General features: G+C 33.4%; 1 protein-coding gene across 3 annotated transcripts in view; it reads right to left on the bottom strand.

Annotated features, from left to right (window-relative positions):
- The window catches only part of FMN2 (formin 2), a 142,537-nt gene that overhangs the window by 69,110 nt on the left and 46,394 nt on the right, over nt 1–27,033 (bottom strand). For all 3 annotated transcript variants that reach the window (XM_052701734.1, XM_052701750.1, XM_052701742.1), the window contains 2 exons: nt 25,959–26,103; nt 14,027–14,114 (listed from right to left, as the gene is read on the bottom strand). In XM_052701734.1, the coding sequence (XP_052557694.1) occupies nt 14,027–14,114; nt 25,959–26,103 (233 nt within the window). The remainder of the gene's footprint in view (nt 1–14,026; nt 14,115–25,958; nt 26,104–27,033) is intronic.

The following is a 27,033-nucleotide window of genomic DNA, read 5'->3' as shown; positions in this document are numbered from 1 at the left end:
GCTAGATCTTCAACAAAGTACACAAGTCATGAATCAAGAGTCAAGAAAAAGCACTTTGAACTGCTTGCACACAGTTTTCCTGTGGTAGTAATTCACTTTAATCTAAAGTTTATGTATGAAGCTGGAACTGTATACAAAATATAAGTTTCCAGGCAGAAGGCATGGATTAAGCTGAGCTCCTGCTTCAAGATGGTTTTGAGAAACTGAAAATACTTAAGAACATTAAGAACTCGAAATTATTTATATAATATTTCTAGAAAATAATGAAACGAGAATTAACCACGAATATGCATTTGTAAAACTTGGTGCAACAGACATAGAAGTCCCCACTAAACAATAATCATAGGTATTTGGTTTTTTTGGTTTTTTTTTTTTTTTTTTGTGTGTGTGTTTTTTTTTGGTTTTTTTTTTTTTTTTTTGCATTGATTCTTCTGTTACAAATACACTTCATTTTTTAGAAGTATATCCTTAGCTTTACAATAGCAATAATATTGTATCAATAGATTATATATATACACATACATAAACATATATGGAGCAAGATATAACAAAATACATTAACTACGTATAACTTTGTAAACAATTGCATTACATACTTTTCAAATAGTTGCCTATAACATTAAGGACAGATTTACTGACTATGTGAAGTCTGATTTTATACACCTATACAGATTGTTTACAAAAACCGTGTGCGCTCAGTTCTTAGAGAACAAATATATTTTGTTTGACTCAGTAGGTCGCCTTCTTGTCTAGGTAGGAAAAAAAAATGGAGACCAATGCTGTAATCCTTTCAGAATAAAATGTTTAAATGCAAACATGATTGCCATTGTAGACTGTTTAATTTAGAGAGATTATATTTCAGCCCTGGTTTTGAGAGGTTTGCTGATTTGACTATTGAGATTACACTTCAATGCTTATCTTAATTGTTTAGATAAGATTTGTTTAAATCAGGCAGGTGAAAAAACAGAGGCATAGTACATCGAAAGACTGGGAAGAGACTGGCATTTTACTAGATTATGCTTATTTTAAATTACAGTGGATGGAAGAGCAAACAGTCTCAAAAACCTGCCAGGGTCTGGTCTTCAGGGAGTAAATTTGAAATGCAAGACTGACTTGCAAGATTCTGCATTTTCAACAAACTGGAAAGAACAGCCATGACAACTCAAAAACTCTACTTAAGGCTTAGTATGGTACACAAATGCAAATAACATAAGATCAATTTAATAGTTTTTTTTTTTTAATTGTACTTGATGATTACAATAAGGTTTTACTGTTTTCTAGAAAGATTACCTTCCCTTACAATTACTGTTAAAATGTTTAATGAATGAGATTATATAAAATTAATACAGATAATTTGCGTACAAGAAATTCTCTTACAGTAAATAAATTTATGGTTATAAAAATACAATAGTAATTGGTGTTTTACTTCAGCAACAGGTAGCACTGTATTTTTCAATTATCTAGTTAAGGTAGTATATCATGCCGTAACTGTTCAATTTCAAGGTTCTAAATTTAAAATTTGTCATACCTATTGATTATACCATAGCAGAGAGACAACCAGAACAGGATATGAGAAATATGTCTTTGAGATGTTTACGTGGCCACGTGCACTTACAGTACATATATTATAAAAACAAACGACAAAATAGATCAATGGTAAATCATACTCAAAAGAAATCAACAGTAAAAACATGCAGCTTTGTCTATTAATCCATCTACAGATTAATTATAGCTTCATATTTGTGAGTCAAGTGAAATAAAATGTGTGTTCCAGTTTGTTATTATTTGACTTTTTTTTTTTTTTAAATATATGCTCTACTGCTTTTTGATCTCTACTTCAGTTACATTTTTTCAGTGAATTCTACAGTGATACAATAAAAGTGATACTAGTGCTGATGTAAACAAGACTATCAAAGCAAATATGCAAGTCAATCTTCATAGAACAAGGTAGCATCTCTTACTGAGTACAGTTGGAAGAAACTAGCAAGATTTTTCTGGAACAAAAAGAATTTAAACACTTCAGGATTCAAAGTATTTCACACTTGTAATCACATTTTGTTTCAGTTGTTTCTTGTAATTTCTTTCTCTAGTAATTTGAATTTGTTGACTTTTAATTCTACCTTGTATAAGAGTAGCTTAAGGTAAACAAAGCCATGATGTGTTAAGAAGTCTAGTCTAAAGAGGCTTACTTTTTCATGTTTCAGAAGGCTCATTTGATATGATCAAGGCAAAGAAAACACAAGATGCAGAGGAAGATCAAGGATAATCCAAATAGGTTTAATAGAAAAATATGAATCCTAGGTTTACATAAGTGCAAAGTCAAGAATTAATTTAGATTAAGATTATTCCAACTATAAAAAGCATCTTTTATTTCTTATTTTCATAATCAAAAGAAGGACATCATTTTGTATAGGATCTGCGAAATACACTGCGTTACTCTGTGACCCCAAGTGAATTTGAATAATCCCTAATCCCTGCATTATATACATTCCAGTCTTTAATCATGCTTCTAGCCCACAACTGAAACTCTAAATTTTTGACAGTACATTTATTTGAGATGAAGTGACCACAATTCATCCCTTATAATAAAGACAAGAGTAACATGTAACCATAGAGCATTTTTCATATTTGGTATAATTTGTTGGGTGGATACCAAAAATAGATTTGTCCAAGAAAAGTATTACCTGTATTCATCAGCTCACACACAATTTTAGTTTTTTTGTTTGTTTGCTCCCAGCTTACCCACAATTAGCATACAATTAAAGATCCAGGTGTGTACAGGCAGCAATTTAGAACATTTCCATTAAATCACTTAAGTGTCAACACTAAATCAGTTAAAAGCTGCCTAATGTATAGACCTGAAAATTTAATAGCTCATGAAACACTATGAAAAAGGAGAGCATCTCAACTTTCCACAGATCTCTATACTTAGCTTGCTGCTATTAAATATATCTTTACTAACAGTGAAAAGAAATATGTTAAAAACAGTTATTAATCCTCAGTGATGTCCACATACTGTAAATGAGATAGATGTTCTTTCCTAAACAGACTTAGACTCACCCAAAGAATTGCCTTGATTACACTCTCAATAATCAACTTAAGGCTTTTCTCTGTGAGTGACTAGAAGTCAAAACAGTACTTTTAATAGAAGTCTAACTGGTGGACAGCAACCAAGAATAACCTGACGTGTCAAGAAATTACGTTTAATTGCAACATGATTATTTCTTGCATGCTTACAAGAGATAGATTTGAAACTAGATGGGCTTCAAAATTTCACAGACCAGAAAGAAAAAAAAATAAAATGGATATTTGCAAATTAATCTGAGAACATCACTTTGTAAGTAGTATTTTAAGTGTTAATAGTGAAGGAAATTAACCTTTTGAGTATTTTTTCATGAAATGTATTGCCTTCTCCATCACTTAAACTATTTGCATGAAACCTTAGACTCAAAGTAAGTGGCAAAACTATCAGTGACTTCAATGAAAGAAAAAGGTTGAAGGGTCAGAATTTCAGCTCGAACTCAAGATCATTTATATTGTTAAAACATTCATATTTCTACAGACTAATGGCTTGAGCAAGAAATTAGCAGGCAATATTGTGACTTATTTTGTAGCTAGACTAAATGCTCAGAATACTCTTTCAAATTCTGGAAGTTCAGAGCTGAGCTGTTTATTTGCCATTTTGCCAGTTCCTTCTGAAGTTCTCCATTTGTTTTCTCTGAAGTCAGCAAAACCTAACCCCTTTTTGCAAAATCTGCAAAGAATTTTGCTACCTTTAGTGACTTACAACATAAATTAATGGAAGCTCATTTAGCCATAAGGATATGCAATCATTTACATGCAGAAACAAAGCTTCCCTCACTTATGGTTAGTTAGCTGTTTGTGTGCGATAATATAGAGGTCTGTAGTAGTACAGCTAGTTAGAAAATTCTACATGGAAATTTTCAGGAATTCAGAAATCAGGCAAACCTTCATTTGCTACAACTGCTGTGAAGACAATAGTGGTGACCACGTGTTGAATTTTTCAGTAGTTACCTTTCAAAAGCAGGTTTTCCTTTCAATTTTCCAGATAGTAGTATCTTACTAAAATATGTTATTCTCTAGAACAAGTAAAAATATATATATTTTTGGCAAAGCAGGAAGGAATTTAGATGTAGCCTGGAATTTTCAATGTTAGCTCTGTCTGAAGCCTGCACAAACACTATGGCCTTCATTGTCATAACGGATGTTAAGCCTTTCACCAAATATTCTGAAGTTATGATACTTGTTAGCTACAGATGCTAACAAAATGACATTATGGTCTTGTGATATTTAGTCCATGTTCTAAGTGCGGTAGGATTATGAAAATAGCACAAGATTTTTGGCTAGGTAGAAAACAGATGACATATCTTTACTAATTCAAATCACAGTAATGTGATAACTGAGGGCAGAAGGATGAGCATTGATTATTTAAGTATCTATCTTTTTTTGTGCTCCAAAGTGTTTCTCAAGATTTGGTATTAATAAATTCAAGGAAATATGGACTGCAATTGCAACAAAATCAAAATATATGTGGAAAACCAAAATACATCAATTTAAGAAAACTCTGTGTCTTCTGAGAGGCAATGACCTGCATTTATGTCAGTATCATCACTAGATTTAGTCTACTAAGGTCTTCAAGACTACAAAAGGCACTCAATGCATTAACCTATATTATCTAAGTAACTAAAGCCATTTGAATTTTCACTAAAAACATATATATTACATTGAAATAGAACAGGGAGGTTTCCTATGGAACAGCAGAAGAACCTAAATAAATCTCAATCTTTCATTATCCAGGGGTCCTGTCCTGTCAGAGTACAAGAAAGAATAGAAAGAAGGCAAAATAAATCCATGTGCGTTGGGGGACATAGGCTCAACAGCATCAGCATGAGAAGAAACATGCCAAATATTTCTCCACAGAAAAACTTTCTAACATCTAACCACAGCTTGCCCCTGCACTCCTTACTCTGCCAAACACAGATGAATACAGCAAACAGGTCTCTGCCCTATCATTTCTTCATCTTTTCTCCTCCTTGTACCTGGCACCAAGACACAGTACCCTCAACAGAGCTGAAGCAGAACGAGCCCTGACCAGACACCATGGGCTGTTATTGCCACCTGGTGCTGGAAATGCAGAGCTGGGAGGAATGTAAAGCTGAGTGGGAAAGGTGCTTGGATGAGGTAGGGATGAGAGCTAGATTTTGAGTTGAGGAGGAGGAAAAAATCAAAATAAGCCAAGGTGAAGTCCTGTCCTGGCTAGCTATAAAGTGATATAGTCGGCAGACTGCTCATGCTTGCAACGGGCAAGTCATTAAGTGATGGGTATAATGGCTGTTCCAAATGTATCAGAAGGAAGATTATCAGTGTCACAGTCTCAAGGCTGCGTATGATGCCAAAACCAGTTAATGCTGAAGGAAGGATGAGTCAATTAAGATAAAGCAATCTGCTGAAACGGATCTGCCATGTTCCCTACTGAGGAAGTCTATGACCAGTTATAATTAGCACAACTAGAACCCTATTACATGTCATGCAGAAAGCATGTTTGTAATGATTTCTGAATGCTAAAAGCCATGTGATAATATGCAAGATACAGAACATAGCAGCAGGATTAACCTGTTAAATACATTTATGAGATATCATACAGAATCTAAACTTCACGACATGGCAAGTAGGCAGAAATAACAAAAGAGTAGAAATAGCATTTGATTTACTTCTAAATAGCATACGAGACAGCTGAAGACACTATAACAGTCTAAAAATCACTCTCTTTAAGGGACACAGAAAATGAGATTATATAAAAATAAAAACACAAGGAGAAAGTTGGTTAGAAGGGTAAGAAGCTTGTAAGTCACAATGAAGCTTAGATAAGTTTTGGAGGGGAAAAAAAAAAGAGAAATATAAAGCACTCAGACTTTTCCTTATCATTCCATATCCCCACAGTCTCTGGGCTTCAAAACCACATACACGATTAAGCAAAAGAGTATGAGAGACACCTGTAAGAAAATAACACTCTTCAAAACATGGAAATCAGCCAAAGAAAATAGAAAAGCAGAAAGTCTCATAAGCTCAATGTAAATTGGACAAGAAAAAAAAAAAGGTCTAAAACTGACATGCCAAATGCATAAAGCTGGTAATAAAACTGCTTTCAAACACATCTGATGTAGGAAGCCTGACAGGGAACAGTTGGGCATGCGAATAACCTGACTATAAAAAGAGCACAAAAGAAGGAGAATAAAAAGATTAAACAAATTACTTGTGATAGGATTTATTACCGAGAGAAAAAGTCTAAGATGTTCTCGTACATGATCTACATTTCTCAAGAGATGCATTTTGGGCATTGTCTGAAATTGAACTTGTTTCTGAACATACAAGTTTTAAGAGGATTCCAGAGACTATGCCGAAAATTACAAACCAGTCACTCTGAATTTTGTGCCTGGAAACTGTCTATGTATGATATGAAGAACATCTTATTTAAACATACAGAGAAACACAATGTAATGAGAAAGAAAGGTTGCATTCCATTTTGTAGTGGATACTTACAAACACTAATTTGAATTGTTATTCCTCTAGTGGAATCAAAAAAAAAAGGCACAGATTAGAGTGATTAAACTGGTACTGGATTTGCAAAAAGCTCTTTCTTATCAAAAGCTTCAGAAAAAAATTGTTGTCATGAGATAAATAACTTGGTTTAAATACAGCACCTGCTATTAAGAAAAGTCCGTTCTAAAAATGGACTATGAATTTTTAAAAAAGAGTGTTATAGCAATGAACCCCTTCTAAGATCTTCACTACTTCCTGTGCAGTTTAATGAATGAGGCAAATAGTTGAATATAAGAGCTAGCTAGTTTAAAGCTAATAGCAAACATGTGCAAAAGGATCTCTGAAATATTGTGTCAATACAAAGCAAAGTACATAGAAGAAAAGAACCCAAATGTAAGGAACCTTCATCAAAATGATAATCACTTTTTTTTTTTTTCATAGTTCTCTGACAAGAAAAGCTCAATAATTAGCAACAGTTAAAATACATACAGCATCAGTACCAATGTGGAAATAGAAGAAATGATACTGTGGCATAGGCCTACAGAACACACAAATACTGAAAATCACTTGCAGAGCTAGTCACTTCATTTCTAAAGAGAGGAAAGAGCTATGGATGGTAGACTGCTGACAAGTGAACTCAAAAGAATAGGCAACACATATGAGAACAATTCCAAATTTGGAAAAACACAACTACTGCCAAAAAGATTCAATAGAGATCTAAAGAACTACATGAAGAGCAATTAATGTCATTCATCTTGGCTTAATTTTATTTTTGCTTTTTTTCTTGCTAACTACACAGGAGGTCAGGTACTAAGCTAGAAAGATCTTTTGGCCAATACAAGGTAGAGTTGAATTCCTTCCTTAAATGAGAAATTACAAAAAGGTGGGAGGTAGAGGTAGTAAAATGGATTCCATTCACGTTAAAAAAAAAAAAAAAAGTACTGTATTCACCTTGCAAGTTTTCCTACATCTTTATTCTAATTACTTTGAATGTAGATTAGATTTTAACTGTTAAATACATAAGACATTTAATTTTTTATAGATCTGAAAGAATGTATGTGAATATATTTCATATTTAAACTTACTAAACAAAAACAAATCACTAAACAGATTAATGTGGCAGGCATTCTTTTTTTCCCAACCTTTTAACTTAATGAAAAAGTGTGCGACTAATTATTGGAAGGGAATTATTAAGCTGTTCTTAATAGACATAATGCCAAAACTTGTGTAGTTTAGCGATGCATAGAAATATGGCCATTGAAAAATACTTTTACTGTATTTCTGTAAAAAAAATTCCTTTCCTCCCTCAGTTTTTGAATGATAGTAATGAACATGCATTTTATTGCTTTTCTGCACTGAATTTCATAACCATCTCTCTCATAAGCGACTGAGTACACATTACACAAATGTGAAATAGCAGTCCTAGTTTTTCTGTGCCCCCAAAAGAAGAACTTTTCTGAAACATTTCTCTCCATGTCTCAGTGTTAATCAGGCTTCTAAGAAAAAAATAAACCATTTCAACTGGAACAACATACAAACAATGCACTTAGAGTTCTTACATTTCTTACAAAACTTTTCCATTAAATTACATTCATATGTTCTTTAACAACAACAAAAATTTTTAATTAGCCAAAATATCCAATGTGGCAGTAATTAGTCTCTGCTGATTCAAGTACTGTTAAAAAGCTCAATATAATTTCCCTCATTTGAAGTGTATTTGGCAGTATAGAAAAGTGATTTTAGTTCTATACATTTATTTTTCAATTATCAAATACATAATAACGTGTTCCATAGAAACCAAAATTCAGTTCCTTTCTTGATGACATAAATATTTTTTATTCTTCATTACCCTGATGTGTTGCATGCATACTTAAAAAGATTACCAAGATCCTATTTTTCCTGCTGCTATTCCTTTATTGGCCAGCATGAGTTTAGTCACTAGAATAAGCCTCCAGGAAATCTCAGAGGGTAGGACTGGAAGGGACACCCAGTCCCCTATCTCTACCAAAACTTGGGACTGGCTTTTAAGGCTTTCCACACACAGCTCTGGGGTTTAAATCACAACCATTAGAAATGCTACTTTTCTCCAAGGTCCTCCCTCCCTAACTAGGCAGAAAAAGGACTTCAGAATCACTTTCAACTATTTAGTACAAACACTGATGCTGTCAGTATTCCTTACAAAGCAATAGAAACATTGTTGCACTCAAATTTAATTTCATCTGTGCTTTATACGAGTCATTTTGTTTATTCCATTTTTTCTCAAAAATAATTTCACAATAGGAGTTTGTAAGTCATAAGCAAATAAAATGTATAAGCCTGAAATCTAAAATTAAATGTTACAAATATGGCAAAGATGGGAAGAAATAGAGGACTAAGATTCACCAGTCTGATGTGAAGATTCAAGCACGTGTTATTGCACAGAACCAAAAAATGCCCAACTAACAAACCTTTTATCAGTGGCAAGCTGGAAGTATCTAAACAATGGAAAAAGCTATCAGAAGGAAATTTAAACCATGGTATAAAAAGACTTCAGCTGTTGAAGCACAATTTTTGATAAGGGGAAAAAAAAAAAAAATGTTTAATGGGTTACAATTCTCAGTTAATAAAACAAGACCCGTATAATTTCTACCTATTATCAACCTGCACAGATTATAATCCCTTTACAGTTCAGTACTTTAAATAACCTAAAAAAGACTCTGTGTATGTACTTCTATTCAGGATTTTATATTTTATCCATAGCTGAACGGACAGGAATTAGAATTTTTGTCGTCTATTTGTCTTCCAGTCTACAAATGTCCAAAAAACAAAATCACATTTTACAACATAACTAATTTAACAAGCAACATGCATTCTGTGAACAGATCCTTTATTGAGAAATAATTTATTTTATGAGTTTCAAGTGATTATACTTAAATCCTAGTATCAATATATAAGTACTAATTAGATTATCTCTGGACTATTTATAGGATAAACTAATCAGAGACAGTTTTCAGATCGAGTTATTCTTTCCTAAATGCTTTCCATTTACATCATCTCCTAGATCCAAGGCCATTCAAATAATGCAGTATGAGAGATATTTTCCCCCTTCCTCCACCAAAATCATTCAGTTTATCTCTAATGAAGGCTTTCTCAGTTCACGATTTCGAAGTGTCAATGTGAAAAATCTAAACCAAAACTCTATTATGTTTCTCTGTCATTAATAGCCACTATTACTAAGAATAAATATTTATTTTGTCCACTAACATTGAATATTCATTCCCCTCCTATACATTTGTCTTTTGAATGAAGGGCAGAAAATGTGCTTAGCTGTACCTCTGCTAGAACAGCAAACACTGATGCAAATACAGTTTTCAATAAAATAATCTCTGATTCAAGTTAAAATGTTGGGCTTTACCAACAGTTAGACAAACCTGCCTTCTTCACAATTATTTTTTCTACAGTGCTTTTATATAACATTCTTAGTATCTCTTACCAATGGTCAGTTGAGAGCTGTAACAAAAATAGCTTTGGTCTTCCATTTTCCATATCTATTTTCCATATCTATTTTTTTCTCCTACTATAGTTTTGTTAAATTATTATCATCTCAGAGAGGAAGAAAAATGATAATTGTTAGAACAGAACATCATAAAGAGGGAGGATTCAGAATTAATCAGAGGCAGAAATCATTAAACTACTTCTAGCACAGTCAGTGCAACCACAAAATGTTACTCAAAGACTTAGAGAAATATTTACAGAATTGCAGCCATCCCTGAAGTAACATCACACCTGAAGTGATAAACCCTGTTACACGAAACTACTGAATTGGAAAAGATTACAGAAATGTTCAAAAGACAAGGAATTTAGTAAAGTTTTTGCCAGTCTTCTACTTTTAGCAGTTACAAGATAAGGTCAGACAAGGATAACTTCACTAAACAAGATACATTTCTATCTTGGAAACAATTATAAAAATGTGACTGCAGTAAACGCAAACATTGTTTGCATGAAATATAACGTCTTCTCTCCTCACAGTTGAAAACTCCAGTTTATTTTTCATTCTCTTTCTTCTCATATTAGATTATTTGTTTTTCCATTGTTACTGTATGTTTTACTGCCTATAAAACGTTGAAAACCAGCAGAGGACTTGCTGTATCCTTATAATGAACTGATCAGGGAAGGAAGAACAACAACTATGTTCTGGACAACATAATTACAGTTTCAAATTATTACTACTATTTTTCCTGTGTTGAAAGGTTTATTATTTAAGAGACGCAGTCCTTGAATGAAGGAAGACACCAGCTTGATGTACATTTACATATTAATATAAGCGACGTTCTTCATAGATTACTAAAAGCCATTCACTGGAATTTCTAATTCAGAAAAATAATCTGAGCTATAAAGGAAAAATAGGTAAGTGCTTCTTTCATATTTCTTCAGTTTTGGCTGTCTCTTACAGCCAAATGCAGCTACTCTTCTAGTGGGAACATAATACTAGATAAGAGAAGTGAGGTTGATTTGTGGTACAGTTAAAGAAATAAATCAAAAAAGCAAGCAAAATATCTGGATAAAATGCTTTGCATGGTTGATAGATGACTGTAAGGAATAGGCATCAGTAAAATATTGTTTGAAATCAGAGAAGCCATAAGAAGGAGCCACATTTTAATACTAATAACTGAAAAATGGCAGTGGGTTTAAAGAAATCAATATTTCTTACAATTCTTACAACTATATCCTTGACAAATTAGTTGGAAGCTGTTAGCAATGAAAATCTACAAAAAAGGAAATCATTGTAACAATAACATCTAAAAAAAAATATCAACTCACCCTACTTTAAAGCACTATTAGAACAATGTGTGCAAAAGTTCAGCACAAATACAGTCTAGTACTTCCACAATGCAATAATATTTAAACAACAGACAAAATTTTGGAATTTGTCTTAGTAAACCCAATTTCAAGGGAGGAGCAAATAAATGCAGTTCTACCAGCAATGACATCATCAGCACCATCATTCAAATCCATTTAGTACGTATTCCAATAGCTTGAGATCTTCCATTAAACGCCATCTGATCACATGCACAGAAAATTTAATAGTTATTCTAGATTAGTTAAAATATCCAATTTCAATTTCAAATTTTCTAAACCATCTTTCATCTTGCAGATAACATTTCACATGTATTTTTCATCTTCAAAAATCAGCAAAAAAACAAACCAAAAACCTTGCAAGATATTAAATACATCAGCTTAAATTCCAAGTTATTTTAAGCACTTCATTACGATTAAAACTTGAAACCTTAAACTTTTTACACGAATTCATAGCTAGCACAATTATTTTCCCTTCTTTTCCGGTAACATTTTGAAATTTGTCTAAACTAGTAGAAAAATAAAACACAACAGCATAAAACCAAGAAATCAATGAATACCACACTGTACTGAAATTTGCTCTCTCTTTGTACTTTTCTAAGTCAGTTGAAAAGAAAATAAAATTACAATTCTTCTTCAACTTGTATTAACGCTACTTCCACCAAAAATAGTTTACGGGGGATATTCAGAAGAATGCCAGCGAAGAAAGTTAACTGGTACCACAAGTAGTCAAAGCTACAAAGTAAAAATCATAAAAGCACAAGAAGGCCACTAAAGCCCTGGGCTAGGGGGCAAAGAATATTGATAACTGTTTTTGCTGTATTTGTCACGTATTTTGAATCTTAATGTAAAAAAAGGAAATACAGCAAGTTCTATAGTGCTAATGCAGTTTCTATTTCAATTTTCTCTTTTAATTTTGGTAGCATTCTCTCTTTAGACTATTCAAACTGTTGCAGATAAGCCAGCAAGCTTAAAACTGTTAAAAAAAAAAAAAAAAAAAGAGATTTCTTACTTGTTTAATAAGCAAGCATACACAAAGCCAAAACTCAATTCATGGGTGCTTAATTTTATAACATCTCACAAGCTTGATAGTCAGATTACTCAAAATTCTGCATGGAGTTACTGGTACCAGAAATGTGTTTTTTAGACAAATACAAGTGATATAACATTAACTCCCACTACATTATTTCCCGCTCCTCACAGCTTTTCCTGTGTGCTTACATTAAAGAAAATACCAACACACGAAACCTACGTTTTAAACCATGATCTTCCAACCATTTCCACAAGTCCGTCTATCAGATAACATTTCTCTCATGTTTGTTCAATTACTTCTGAACAGATAGGAAGTGTTATTAAACTCTCCTTTACAAAAACTATTGTTTTTTAACAACAGCTATTGAAGGGGTATACAAAATCTGCACATAGCTCTTAGATGACCACATGTACTTCATATTGTAGTAGGATAAAGGTTAAGCATAGTATTGTTTGACCCTTTCAACTACTAACATTCATGCCATGTTATTGCTAGTGTTGCATGTTAAGCAAGCAACTTTTCAATGAACTTGTGTTGGCTTTACCACAGACACAGATGTTAGGCGGACTCCTTTGTTCATAAGGTTCTCATTATTAACTGAAACCAAGTTGAATATTTGACTGAAGGAAAGGACCATATCATTGTTTTCAGATTTTGCTCTATGACTTAACTCAACTACATCTGCCAGCTTTGGAAATACCAAGTACTTCTTGGCGCCAGTACTGGCGCCTTGCTCTATGACTACCATCTTAAGTGCTTCAGTTTGAGGAAGTCTCCTAACGATCAAAACAGTTTAATAAAAACTTAATCTTGTGATTAAGAGTTACTCATTAGCTGACAGAGTGCACTAAAATTTGCTTCTACTTAGGAATAATTTCACGAAGTTAGCAAATAATAGTAAACTGAATGCATGGCTGTAAATATGTAACCTAGAAAGTTCACAAGATGTTTTCGTGATTTATGAAGTCTGTGTTATACTTGAAACCACATTTATTTAATAGATAGGCTGGCACTTCATAAGATAGTTCAATCTGCTTCAAATCTATTTAAAGCCTTTGGGAAACATAAAGGATGCTCTGAGTATAAATGCAATTCCACTTTTCACCTTTTTGCACTACTGTCTCTTAGCATAAATGTGATAAGTATTATACTCCTTTCAAAAAAATCTCCCATTATAAACAGCTGTTGAAGATGAAACAACTCCAGTTTGAGCTAACCCCCTTAATATGAACTACTTTAGACAGCAAATCAATTAACTGTTGTAACACACTTTTTTGGACATACTCTTGGGCACTTTGAATTAGAATCACAATCCTCTGTGATCAAAGAGTTTAGATTTCATGCCACACAGATAATTGCTGTTCAGAACTATAGGTGGTAATTCTGCAGATAAACATTCAACACATCTAATTACTATAGTGGAAAATTGAATATGTTACAAAAGTGGAAATAAATGCCATAATCCGCTATTTTCACAAAACACTAAAATAAAGCTTTTTTTTTTTTTTTTCCATACGAAAATACAGGAATAACAATGATTTCCAGATAATTAATGATGCAACTTGAGATAGAATCAACAATATTTATTTCACTTACCATGCTGAATGTCCCTCATGTCTAAGTGAAGACTAGACATTAATATTCCAACAGCTTGAGATCTTTTGTTACTTAATAACTTGACAACCTGCCAAAATAAAGCCATCTATTAATATTCACCAGCATGAAAAATTTTAGAATATATTTTGCAATACTAATAAAAAATTCAAAAAATAGTACTCTGAGTAATTTATATATGCATGAAAAAGTATTATTATTTTTAAGGGTGCTTCAAACTGAATATATCACAAGCATAAATGTCATCTAGCTGAATCTTAAATCTAAAAGTTACTGTAAAGTTTCTTTACAGTTTATGCTTCATTAGGATGCACACTTTCAATTTCACATTACTGTTATAGGTGTATGAAACAGGCTGTCATATAAAAAAATTCTATGTCTGTCATGGAATTTCTTTGGTTTCCAGAACCACACAATAATTTCCATCTTTGATATAAGCTAAAACTGAGAATTTGTGTCTTATTTTCAAGTTTAATACTGCAGGTACCAAATACAATTTTATTAAAAAAAATAACTATTACATATTGGTAGTTTCTTTGATCAGTTAGAAAATAGAGAAAAATCTAAGCTTTTTTTTTTTTAATCAAATAAGCAAAAAAATGTACTTCTGTACATATTTGCCTTGCAAACATAAAAGCAACAAGTATTTTATGAACTGTCTTTCACAGGTAGCTCTAAGCTATTTGCCTTTCGCTGGATATAAATTTCATGTTACTGAAACAATTAGCAAGTAATTACTGGAAAGGTTTCTTATCTGCAAAGTGACATGAATTTAGATTCTAAGTAGGGCTACAACATTATGCAGGTGTAGAAGATTAAATGCTGATCTACTCAGGTTTCTGAATTTTATGCTGTACTACATGCTAAATAAAAAAAACTGAATTTATAAGAAGAAAACAGATATTTGATCTGTGAATTCAAGTTACTTTTACATTTTGATCAGGTAGGGGATATGCTTTTTCAAGTTACGTAGTTTCTATCATTGCGCTGAGATGCCATAACAACTACAGCCCACTGGAAAAAATAATTAGTAACTAAGGAGTATAAATGAAATTAATAAAAATATTTTAGCTAAAAAATGTAATACAGTTCACATCTTAAAATCCATTGAAGTATTCCACAAGATGTTTACAGTTGCTCTTACTTTGATTCACTCAAGTTTTCACACAAGGGTTTTTAAGTTGATGACTGAGCAGTAGATGAAGAACAGCAAAATTATGAACTAGAACTATCCCACTAGAGCTGCTTAGAAATAGAAGCTTGATAAACTCACAAATGCTTGCAGAATGTTTTCTGAGGATGTGATTAGTTGGCCAATTCTATTCATTTTTATTTATTTTTCCTTGTGCCTTTGTAATCATCAGTGCGTCAGGTATTTCCCTTTCCTCATGAATTTCTAATTTCACTGCAGTGAAGTGAAAACCTTGCATCCTGCTAAGTAAAAAAGCTTGGAATCACAGACCAGGTGCAGCATTATCACTGTTCACATGGTGAAAGATCTAGCTGTCAGTGTCATTTGTCAGAAGTTAGCAAGTGCTCATTCAATTATATAACACACAATGTATTAGTATTAAACACTGAAGTCAAATACACTGAATTCAAAATTTTACAGATAAGATACAGAAGATCTTGTTTTACTGAAGATAATTATTTTCTGAATTCAAGGGGAAAAACTATGATAATTCACAAAAATATAACTGGGATACTGCACACTGTCAGTACAACTATAATCGCTCTACTTATTTCCTATTAGGAGTACAGATAATTTAAGCATAGAACTGCGATCAAGCTAAAACAAACAACCTGAGACTTCCTGTAAAGATAAACTATTATCTGAAGTCTGTTCTTGGGACTCTCCAACTTTTAGTAACGTCAGTACCCATACACTACTATATTACTACTAGATTCAACTTGTGAAAACACTATTTTTACCATCCATCAGCAATCTAAATCTGAGAGCTACCAAGAACAGGGTTACACATGTAGCATGGGAACCAAAACTAGAGAGAAAAAATAGCCACTAGATACATTAACTATGACTTTGTCATACAGACTAAAACAAACCTTTTCTTCTTTTCAGGGGACATCAATATTAGAGGCCCAGAAAATCTGAGTCACATGCTCTAGTAGTAACCTGATCTGAAAGTTCACAGAAAAAAAAAGTGGCTTTTTTCTTAAAGTGAGCTGACGAATAAGAGACCGACTTGATTTGCAGTGATCAGAAGAAAAAAAAAATTAACACTGTTTTTGTGCACAATAGGTCATTATTTCTACCAAAATTCTGAACTTCAAGGACATCAGAAATACTAAAAGAGCATCACCATCAAGTAAATGGGGGCTCAGAAAAGGAACAGAAAGTGTGGTTATATAACAACTATTGCTTTTGTCCAGCTCTATTTAAAATGTAGGCTTCATGTCAGTTTTCATACTCATCTTTACTCATTCTTCCTCCCTAATTTGAGTAAATTGCATGAAAACTATATCTTCTTCCAATAGAACGCTGTAACAATACAACACTAATTCAGAAAATATGAATATTAACATAAGTGCCTAAAGCAATTCCCACATTTAAAAACAAAACAAAATAAATCAGCAACATAGCGTAGGCCAACTGTTCACAGGCTAGTAACATCATTTAAAGACATAGCAACAAAAGACTGATAAACTAATCTTTACAAGATCTAAAATCTCAGACAACACACAGCTCCTTTTTAGTCTGGACCCTGGAACTTTGCTCTAAAGAAATTTAAAAAAAAACTAAGCAGAAGATTTTTATCTGAAGCCTAAAGTCTAGCACAGACTTTTTAGTTGTTGAGTGGTCTTCATTGTTAAACAGTAAACTACTTTTGCCAAATTTGCTCCTGATTGTTGAAAACAATTAAAAAAAAGTCAAAAAGTCAAAAAGTCAAAAAGATATTTAATGAAAGGTAATGCAAGACACGTGGCTGATGAGAATCCTGAAGTAAAAATACAAAAGTTCCCCTTTCCCCAGAAAAATATTTATTTAATGCACGGAATTCTTCAGTTGCTCTCATTCTCTGGTTCTGATTTTGACTGCTAGCATTAAGCAAAATTATCCTGTTGGTTTTCAGTGGCTCTGAAAAACTACTGTGTTACAACAAGTCATAAGCAGGAAAGCCACTGTACAAATGCTTGTAGCCTTTATAGAGAGGATGCAGAAATACAGAAGTTCCAAACAAGATTTTAGGAGATTGCATCATGGCAGTAATGCAGGAATCTTGATCTGCTGTTGCAACAGCAATTCTTTCCTGTGGATTCCAGCATATTCCAATTATTAAATACATGATCAAAGAATTGTACCATATTTGTCACATGGATATCCTTGCTTCCTTACAGAACGATAAGAGAGCATTCACATAAAAGCTTATTAGTTATTTTTTAAAATTTATTTAAGGTAAAACCAAAAATTAGTTCTGGCTAGCAGTGGCATGAGAGGAAAAACACACAATACACCTGGTGAGGATATTTTGCTATAGCAGGAGATAAAGTATTTCTACTTCATACCTACCAAACAATATAACATCCAGTTCTGACTGCCTAACAGCCTACCTATTCTGATGGAACATGTTGATTTAAATAAAATCAATTTTTACCACTTTAAGCAATCTGAGTAATTTTTCATCTAGATTCAGATATGCAGTAATAATTCAGATAAACACTGCAATCCTCAAAAGGAGACAAAAATATTTAAATACTCATCATTAAAAATAATTGCAATAACCTAATTCTAGAGATTAGAGTGGGGGATGGAAATAAAATAGCGAAGTTTAAATTCTTTAGCTTAAAAATAGATCACAAGAAATATATATTTTTTATATGCTTAAAGCTATTTGATAGTTTAACTGATTGTTATAAACCACAATTATACCTACTTCTTTCAGCATCTGAAGGACATGGGTACCTTAAAGTTTAATTTCTAAATTTGTAGCTGTTGTAATTTGTAGCTGTTCTAAATTTGTATTCTGTTTGTAATCATGAAAACATCTCTGTGAGTTGGTTAATGACAAAAGTGAATGATCAGGGTCTACAACATAAACTTTTAGAAAATGGAAATCCAACAAGCTAAAATTTTCTTGGTAAATGCACATGAAAAGTGAAAATTTTGTATGTTTTACAATGAACTAACACTTGCTTTTTTGCAAGCGATCAGAAGCACTACCATGAACAACCTTGTCACGTTAGGAATTATACAAGTCTTTTGAATAGTCTTCAAAAGATATTGCATGCCCAAATAGATTTGAATTTATTATTTTTAAATATTTTATTTGAAGTTAACAGATGAAATCAGGAAGACAAATAGAACGGTAGAGGAAGACAAAGAAAAAAGGGCAGGTCAAACAATGGAAAAAGCCTGCAGAATAAAATCTGCAATGTTACCATCTTATGACACATTGTTACAGTCAAAAACATTATTTACTGTACTCACTCCCAATGAACTCTTTTAGTTGCAGCTGCCTCCTTTTCTTTACAACTTTTTTGTTCTTGCTGTTTGTACTGACCACCACTAAGCAAAAATTGCATTATTCTCTAATTTGATGGTTACACTAGATGATCTTGTAGGTCCTTTCCAACCTTGTGATCCTATAATTCTCCAAATCATCATCAGCAAAGCATCCTGTCCACAGCAGAGGAGTGATTAGATGATCAACTAGATGATTGAGAACTGGCTGACTGGCAGAAGGTTGTCATCAGCAGGTCAGAGTCTGGTTGGAGGACTGTAACAAGTGATGTTCCCTAAGGGTTGGTGCTGGGTCTAGTGTTGTTCAACATCTTCAACAATCTGAATGAAGTGACAGAGTCCACGTTTAGCAAGTTTTCTGATGATACAGAACTGGGAGGAGTGACTGACATATAAGAAGGCTGTGCTACTATTCAACAAGAACTGAACAGACTGGAGAGTTGGGCAGTGAGGAACCTGACAAGGTTTAAAAAGAGCAAGTGTGGAGTCTTACCCCTGGGAAGAATAACCATATTCATCTGTACAGGAGAGGAGCTCTGTGAAGAAGGACCTAAGTGTTCTGGTAGACAGCAAGTTGGCCATGAACCAGCAGTGTTCTCTTGTGGCCAAGGCCAATGGAATCTAGGGATGAATTAAAAAAAGAACGTGGATAGCAGGTCAAGGGAGGTGATCTTCCCCCTCCTACTCTATCCTGTTGAGGCACATCTGGAATGTCCTGTTCTGGGCTTCCCACTTCGGAAAAGATAGGCATCTCTGAGAAGGAATTCAGCAGAGGGTTACAAAGATGATAAAGAGGCTAGAGTATTTTCCATCTGAGGAAAGGCTGAGTAACCTATGTCTATTCAGCCTAGAGAAAAGACTGAGGGGGGATCTGATTAATGTTTATAAGTATCTGATGGGAGGTGGAAGGTGGAAGGTGAATGAAGCCAGGCTGTTCTTGGTGGTGCGAAGCAATAGGTCAAGGCCTAAAACATCAACAGAGGAAGTTCCATACAAACATGTACAAGAATTTCTTTACAGTAAGGGCAAAGGAACACTGGAACAGGATGCCTAGAAGGATTGTGGAGGATCCTATGGAGGTCTTCAATACCCATTTGGATGCCTGCCTGTTTGACCTATCATAGGGTACCTGCTTGAGAGGGGGGTTGGACTTGATCTCTTGAGATCCTTGAAAATCTCTTGAGATTCTGTGATCTTTAAGGACCCTTCTCACCTAAATCATTCTATGATTTAATGAAAATCATGTCTCTTACCTGAAGTATTTTTGGACTTCATTACAAATTAAAAATAATAACCTTAAAAACTTGATTTTCATGTTGGCACTAAAACTTTGTTTAACTCATAAGTCATTACTGATAAAAAATACAATTAGGGATATTCACAAAAATTGAACGTTATTTTAAAATATTAAATCATCATGATCACTGTACTAATCTCTTTTTTTTTTCCTTTAGGTGAAACACACTCAATCCATATGTACATCCAATTCTGAATTTGAGTTCAGATGTAGCTTTCTTTCTTGCATTCTCAGCTGAAAAAAAGCAGGTGGGCAGACAGGAGAAGAAATGCATATTGTTTTCTGTTCTTTCTTTTGTGTGTTTTGTGTCCCATTCTTTTTCCCTTGATAGCATCTAACATTAACACATCCAACACGCTAAGAGAAGCATCATCACCCAGACATTCAAGGGAGAGATGGAAAAGGTAGTATATGAAAGATCTAAAAGTGCTTCCTATAGAAACATACAATCGCCAGTCTCCCTGGAAAGATAGCCATAATTAAGGCAGCTCAACTCAGTTTCTGGCACAGCAAGAGTTCTGTACAGACCAAGGTGGCAGCTATTTTTCAAGATTCAAGATTCTGGGTTATACTTGTGCAGCTTTCAGTTGCACAGCTGCTGGAAGTCACTCACTACAGCCTAAATCCTTTTTTCCCCTGTACTTGAGCAAACTTTCTGTACAACCTTCCCCTACAGAGGTTTTCCACTGCATAAAGGAACAGAATGAGGCCATTATCAGACAATTGAATGGCTTCTCAGATTAAGAAATGACAACTCTCAATTCTCAACTTGACAGAATCCATAAGATGTTAAGCAGCAGCAGCTAAACCATGCCATTAAATCAGCAGAACCATTCAGTACTCATGATGACAAGCACACAAAGTGGAGAAACTTCCAGAGCTCTTTGGTCACAAGATGAGATTACAGCATTGTCAGATGCCAAACTCACATTTGTTTATTAAACTTACTAATATATGATCTGAATAAAAGTAGCAAGAGGAAGAATGAAGGAGAAACGTATGTATATAAAAGATGACACCAACCTGGGAAGCCTGAACAGGCAGAGAGATTTGATACATGGTCAAGTTGTGTTTCCAAAAAAAAAATCTTGAAGAATTTAAGTCAGCAATAAAACAAATAGCAAAGAAAACATGCAACAAGTTGTATAAAGAATAGAGTGAAATGTGAAAAGCAAAAATCATTCAAAAAGCCTCTAATAAAAAATTATTCTTACAAGCAAAACAGATGAGATATAAAAAATTATAAATAACTTCAGGACATCATTAATAGTGCATAAATAAAAATTATGTTTCAGAAAACTCTAAAATTTCTGTCTGTGAGGGCAGCAGTACTCCAGCTCTGCCTCTGAAGAGTTCACAAGAGAGCAAGAAAGAGTTGGGCCACTGACATAACTAAGAGATCAATAAATGTGGATACAGAAAACTTCTTAATACAGTGCCTCATCTATTTGCAGAGGGAAACAATTCTCCTTTTTGGAATATTCTTTTTCCCTTGATGTCCTTCCTCATTAATGAATAAATGTGAATAATCTTTTATCTGTTAACTCAATATGACATTAACTTTATTTACCAATTTATACTCATTTTATGTGGCATTTCATTCCTAGTATTCTATTACCATGGCGTCTTTGTGTTCAACTCAGAAATTCAAAAATGCTGAAATCATTAGCAAAATTGATGCATCTTGTTTGCATCTAAGACTTTTGAAACAAAATTAAACTTAAGTAACCTATTATTTATTTTCTGGGGTGGAAGTGAGAGATTAAAATCTTAATTTCAATAGATTAATACTAGATTTTCCATATGAGAATATCTTTAACATTTTTCTTTCATTTACGTGATAGATTATAAACATATGGTCTGCTCTTGAAAAGTTCTCTGCAGATAAATGTATGTTATTTTCAAAAAAAAAAAAAAAAAAAAAAAAAAAAAACCATCAGCAAGCTTTCTAAGATGTTGGTTCAAGAGCTAGAAAGTAATCTACGCAACTCAATTCAGTCCCTTCTGTCAACCTGTTGTGCTGATAGTGATATTAAGATTTTCTGATTACATACTATTTTTCCACACAATCCATTTTTTCTGGGAATCCATAATAGCCAGTGTTCTCCACACAAAAGAACATTGTAAGTTTTTAGTGTTGTATTAGTATTATCATTAGTATTTGGCCTCAGACAAGAGACTGTTTTTCTTCTTCACTAAGTATACTTTTTTAAAGTGCTGCAAAAACCAATAAAAGCATTTTTACTCAGGTAACAGTTCCATTTACTAAGTAGTCGAAGATCATCATTACCAACTGTACTCATAACACTCTGCAGAAGATATGGGAAAGAGCCTATGAAAAGTAGTATCCGTTAATGTAAAAATAAGTAAGTAAATATTGTAACTACATGACACGGCTGAACAAGACACTCCAAAAATCAAGTTTCCATTCACTGATTGGGTCAAATGCTATGGGTTTGATGGAGTTAACTATTTGCTGACACCCATACTGACACCACTCCAGGTTCACAATGGTTCCAGAGAGAAATTACTTAAGATAGAGTAAGAGATGACACAAACCAGACCTGATATACTCTACATTTCCATCTGTCAGATCTCATTTCTTCACTCCCATCTCAGTTATTCACCTTAACCACCTCATATTCCCTACTTTCCAATCTACCATTACAAGGTTAGGAAAGAAGTCTTTAGAGTTATACTTGCAGTCTCTTCTGAGCAACACTGGTATTGCATATAGCCTGTAGAGTGGCAAAATTTGAGGAACACTTTACAGAGCTAACAGAAGACATATTTGATAAAAATTTTCCACATTTCAAGTGTTCAAAGCTATGTAGACATGAGCAAAAACAGACTTTGTATTCTTTTTTAAAACAGGCAAAATGAAGTTGACACCCAACATGTAAAAGAAAAGCAACAAAAACTAAAAAAAATTTGCAGCCTAAAGAGCTAACTTTTGGCAAAGTTATAACAAGATGGACTTATAACGAAAGCCAGATCACTTTAATATGCAGTAATGGCAGCTCCACCTATAATATACTCCATAAAAGACTTTCTTTGAAGATTAAGTAGGCATTCTCATTGAGCGAGTCTGCACACATTTGGAGCAGCTGAGAATTTGACATACATGTATTATCAGAGAAAAGTAAATCACAGCTTTTTTCATAGCACCAAATAAAAGACAGTAAGAGTAAAATCAATTGCGTTCATAAATAATATTGACCCTTCATTTTTTTTTCCTTTTTTTATTGCGGTAGGATGGATTTTAATGTGGCCTTCATCCGGTGCTAGGTACAAAATCTATTTTTTAAGAATTGTTTTATTTTCCTCAGGTATTTGAGATGGTCATACTAATGGGAAAAAAAGTCAGAAACAATACTTGGCTAGGGCAAAATTAACTTTAACTCGAAAAGAAAGCAAACAAAATCCAAACCTCCACAGTAATGCAGATAAATTTATCACTTTAGAAGGTGAATATCAAATGTTTGTAAACGGTAACAAGTCTATATACATGTACACAAGTAAACAGGTGCATATACTGTATGTTACATAGCATAAATAACAGCGTGCAGAACAGCAGTTTACTGCAAAATAAATATTTCACCTACTAAACCAACCCCAAACGATCAAATTTTTCTTCAGATTAGTTCAAATCTTTTTTTCTCCCCTCAGTGTGGTCTCTTCTGTAAATATATTTTTATTTCAGCTTACAATAAAAATACTTCTTAAAATCAGATGTTTACAGAGTACCAAATATTTTATGCCTCTGAAAGTTATCTGGGTATTTTTATCTGACAACTACTTCCACTTTAAGCTAGCACTTTGCATCCAATATTTGAAAGAAATTCATCCATTTAGTATAACCACACAGCAATATAAGGAGGAAAAACAATTGCCAAACTAGAAATATTCTGGAGAGAAGCACAGTAAGCTTTACAGATCCTACTTTACAGTGTTCTCCTGCAGCTCAACAGGTGACAGAATACATCTGCTTTGCATAATACATCCCAGTAAAAATCACTACAGAAACACCATTTCTAAGATCTTTACAATACCCATAACTATCACAGAATCCATGCAAGTCAGTAACTACTTAAACAGCACTTAGTGCTTTCTATAAAAACATACTTGTGGAATTACAGCCATGCTTTCTCCAAAGAACCGCTTCTTCTGCTAAATATGGATGGACTTCATTACCAAAGTGTTTACTGCTGTACAAATGAAGAGCATTTGAGAATGAAGGCCCGTGTTCCAAACTACTTAGAGTATGTACATAGAGCATACTTTTTGTGTTCTGCTTTAATTTTCCTCACTTCAATGCTATGAAAAGCCCATACTCTATTCACACACAAACACTGAACTTAGTCGTCTGCAACACACGCCAGCTGAAACTGTAGTTCTAATGAAAGCCTCTGATGCCTTCTTGTGTTGTTTCTAGCACATTTGATTATCAATTGGTTGATCACTTTCCTCAGGTACTATCACACAGCAAATCAGACTTCTCCATCATGTAATTTCTCTTTCTTGACAGATCATTTGTTCGGATGGAGGAAGAGAAGAACACAAGATTCTCTTTTGTCAACTTAAGTGGCCCACATGAATATTTGATCTAAAATATGGCAGCTACTTAGATTTCCTTAAATTCTGTGTGAAAATTTCTGCCATATACAACTTATTTTCAAGTTAAGAACAATCAGTCAGTCATTTTCAATTAGCTTTATCTACATTTATTGTTGAGTATTTTTCATTTCAAAAAAATGTGTACTGCTAGTATTAAAATCCCCATGCAATGTTTACTTATAACTGCTGTCTACTTCTGTTTATGCCACAGAATTAAACAATCATGATTTCTACTCTGCTTAGAGACTTGCACCACTAAACCTCAAAAAACATGAGTTAACTGTTTTTCGAGAAATCATCAAGTATAGTTTGGAACTGCAGAGATGTGTTGTGGGGACAGCAAGACAGCAGCAGCACTGTTACCTTTACACCTATCCCAGCTCATACTGTCTTTTGCAGTGCACAAGTGTGTAGCTGCCCTATCCTGCCAATCCATCCAGATGAAGATCTTATCCCAGCACCTAACCGTAACCATTTGAGCTTCATTACGTTTTCTATTGCCTGCAGCAGGTTGCTAGCACAGTAAAAAAGTATGTGACGGGGAATGTACCCATGACTACTAGGTGTAGAAACACAAAAACATCACTGCACACCCAATGAGGAAATAAAACCTTGCACAGCAGTGTTTTTTTTGTTTTTTTTTTTAAAGGAAAAAGAAAGGGGGGGGAGGGGGAAGAACTTCCCAGTAATGAGTTTAGAAAAGTGCAACAGTGAAGATGAGAGAAAACAAGAATTTTAAACATGGTTTAGCATTCTACAGAATAACAGTAATAAATATCTCCTCTATAGCCTGAAATTTTAATTGTGAATTAATTACCAATCACATCACCAAAATTTGGTCAGGCATTTCAAATCCAAGAAGGTTAGAGCCTCTATGTAGTCAACTACATATTCAGATCTATTTCTTTTACCCCAGGTTTTAAATTGCACATTTAATATGCGCTGTGGGTTTTTTGAACCCTATTTCAAAAAATCAGTGACATAATTATTATATTTCCCTGACTGTGTTTTTCATTTTTAGTATACATAAGCTTTATATTCACTATATATAAACACACTATAAACTTAGAACTATTATCACTGGTATAACATCAGGAATTAGATTCTTAAATATCACTTTCCTCTGAAATCATGGTAATTTACATCCATTTCTTTCATTTATAAAATCCTCTAGAATAACGTATATACTTCTCATTGAAGTATCATATGTGGAGTCAGTTTCAATCACCATATCTTTTTATATATCAAGTAGATAAAAGCAAAGTTTTAAATATATATATTTATATATTATATCTTATTTTATATTATATATATATATAACTTCAAAGCAATTAATTAAGCAAAACCATCATTCTTCAACGGACAGCTTTGGAAAGCATCCTACATTTTTTTCTTCTATTTCTATATAGCATATATATGTGGTAAAATTTTCAAACCAGAAAAAATAACTCAGGTGCATGCAAAAATCTTTTATGTAAAAGCCAGCCTAGAAAATATCTGAAATTAAATGGAGTACTCACTTGCTTGGTCTTTGTTTTTGTAATGGTGTCCGAAATAGGTTTCTTCCTCTCTTTAACAGCTGTTTTAGAAAATAGTTCTTCAAATTCATGATAATCTATGGAAGGCTCTTCAATTTTTTCCCACACAAGTGAAGCACTAGAATCTCTAAAGTTAAGCAAAAGACCTATGTAGGGTAGTGTCAAACTAAAATCATAAACGGCTGATTGAAGAAAATAAGATAGCAGCAGTTTACAAGTTGTTGCCTAACTTCTACCAGCAGCATTTTGATAAGATATAATGTTCACTCTCCCCAATACCTCTTTTCTTTTTTCACACAGGAAATCTGTCAGACTTGTTTATACTTTCCACTTCACATACACAGGAATATAAATAGGTAATAAAATACACAGGCATGCACACAAAGAGAAGTAGAAACATACAGCTATCTGCAGACCACGTGTTTGACAGTGGCAAGAAGAAATTGAAGACAGAAGATGTTCATCATTAAAAGGTAGAAGAAATAGTAGATAAATTGTCAGTACTCAGAGAGAAAGAAAAGATTAATAAGGAAACAGGTTTTTTATGACAAAGAATTATACCTTACAAACAAATGAAAAACATCAACAACCAAACCTGAGTATTTCAGTATTATATAAACTGATAAGAGCTACAAGAGATTTATACAGCCATACTACAAAAAACAAAACCAACAAAAATAAACAAACAAACAAACAACCCACCGCAACCTGTGGTTTGACTCTATGTGCTAGGTGTACAAAGTGAAAAAAGGTTTCTAGGTCACAAGACAAAGAAAAGAGAAGAATAAGAATTGTTCAGCATACATTCATCTGGAGGAAAGACAGTAGCAAAGTTCGTTCACTCCTGTTCAACAGAAAGATCAACTCTATCTTGAAAGCTAAGTGGGAAAATCACAAGTACAATGCTAAAAACCCATTAATGGAAAAGACTTCTGATTAAGATATGGTATGCAACTTCATGGGACAGCTGAAAATATTGCCCTAAATGAGCTTTCATGAATAAATAATATTACTCAGAGTTTGTGTGGTTATAAATGGAATAGACAGCCTATTTAAG

The sequence above is a fragment of the Tympanuchus pallidicinctus genome, unplaced genomic scaffold (genome assembly GCF_026119805.1).
Source record: "Tympanuchus pallidicinctus isolate F22 unplaced genomic scaffold, pur_lepc_1.0 scaffold1, whole genome shotgun sequence".
In the NCBI taxonomy this organism is placed as follows: Eukaryota; Metazoa; Chordata; class Aves; order Galliformes; family Phasianidae; genus Tympanuchus; species Tympanuchus pallidicinctus.
Note: the sequence above shows the minus strand (reverse complement) of the source record. Positions and strands in the feature narration are given on the sequence as shown.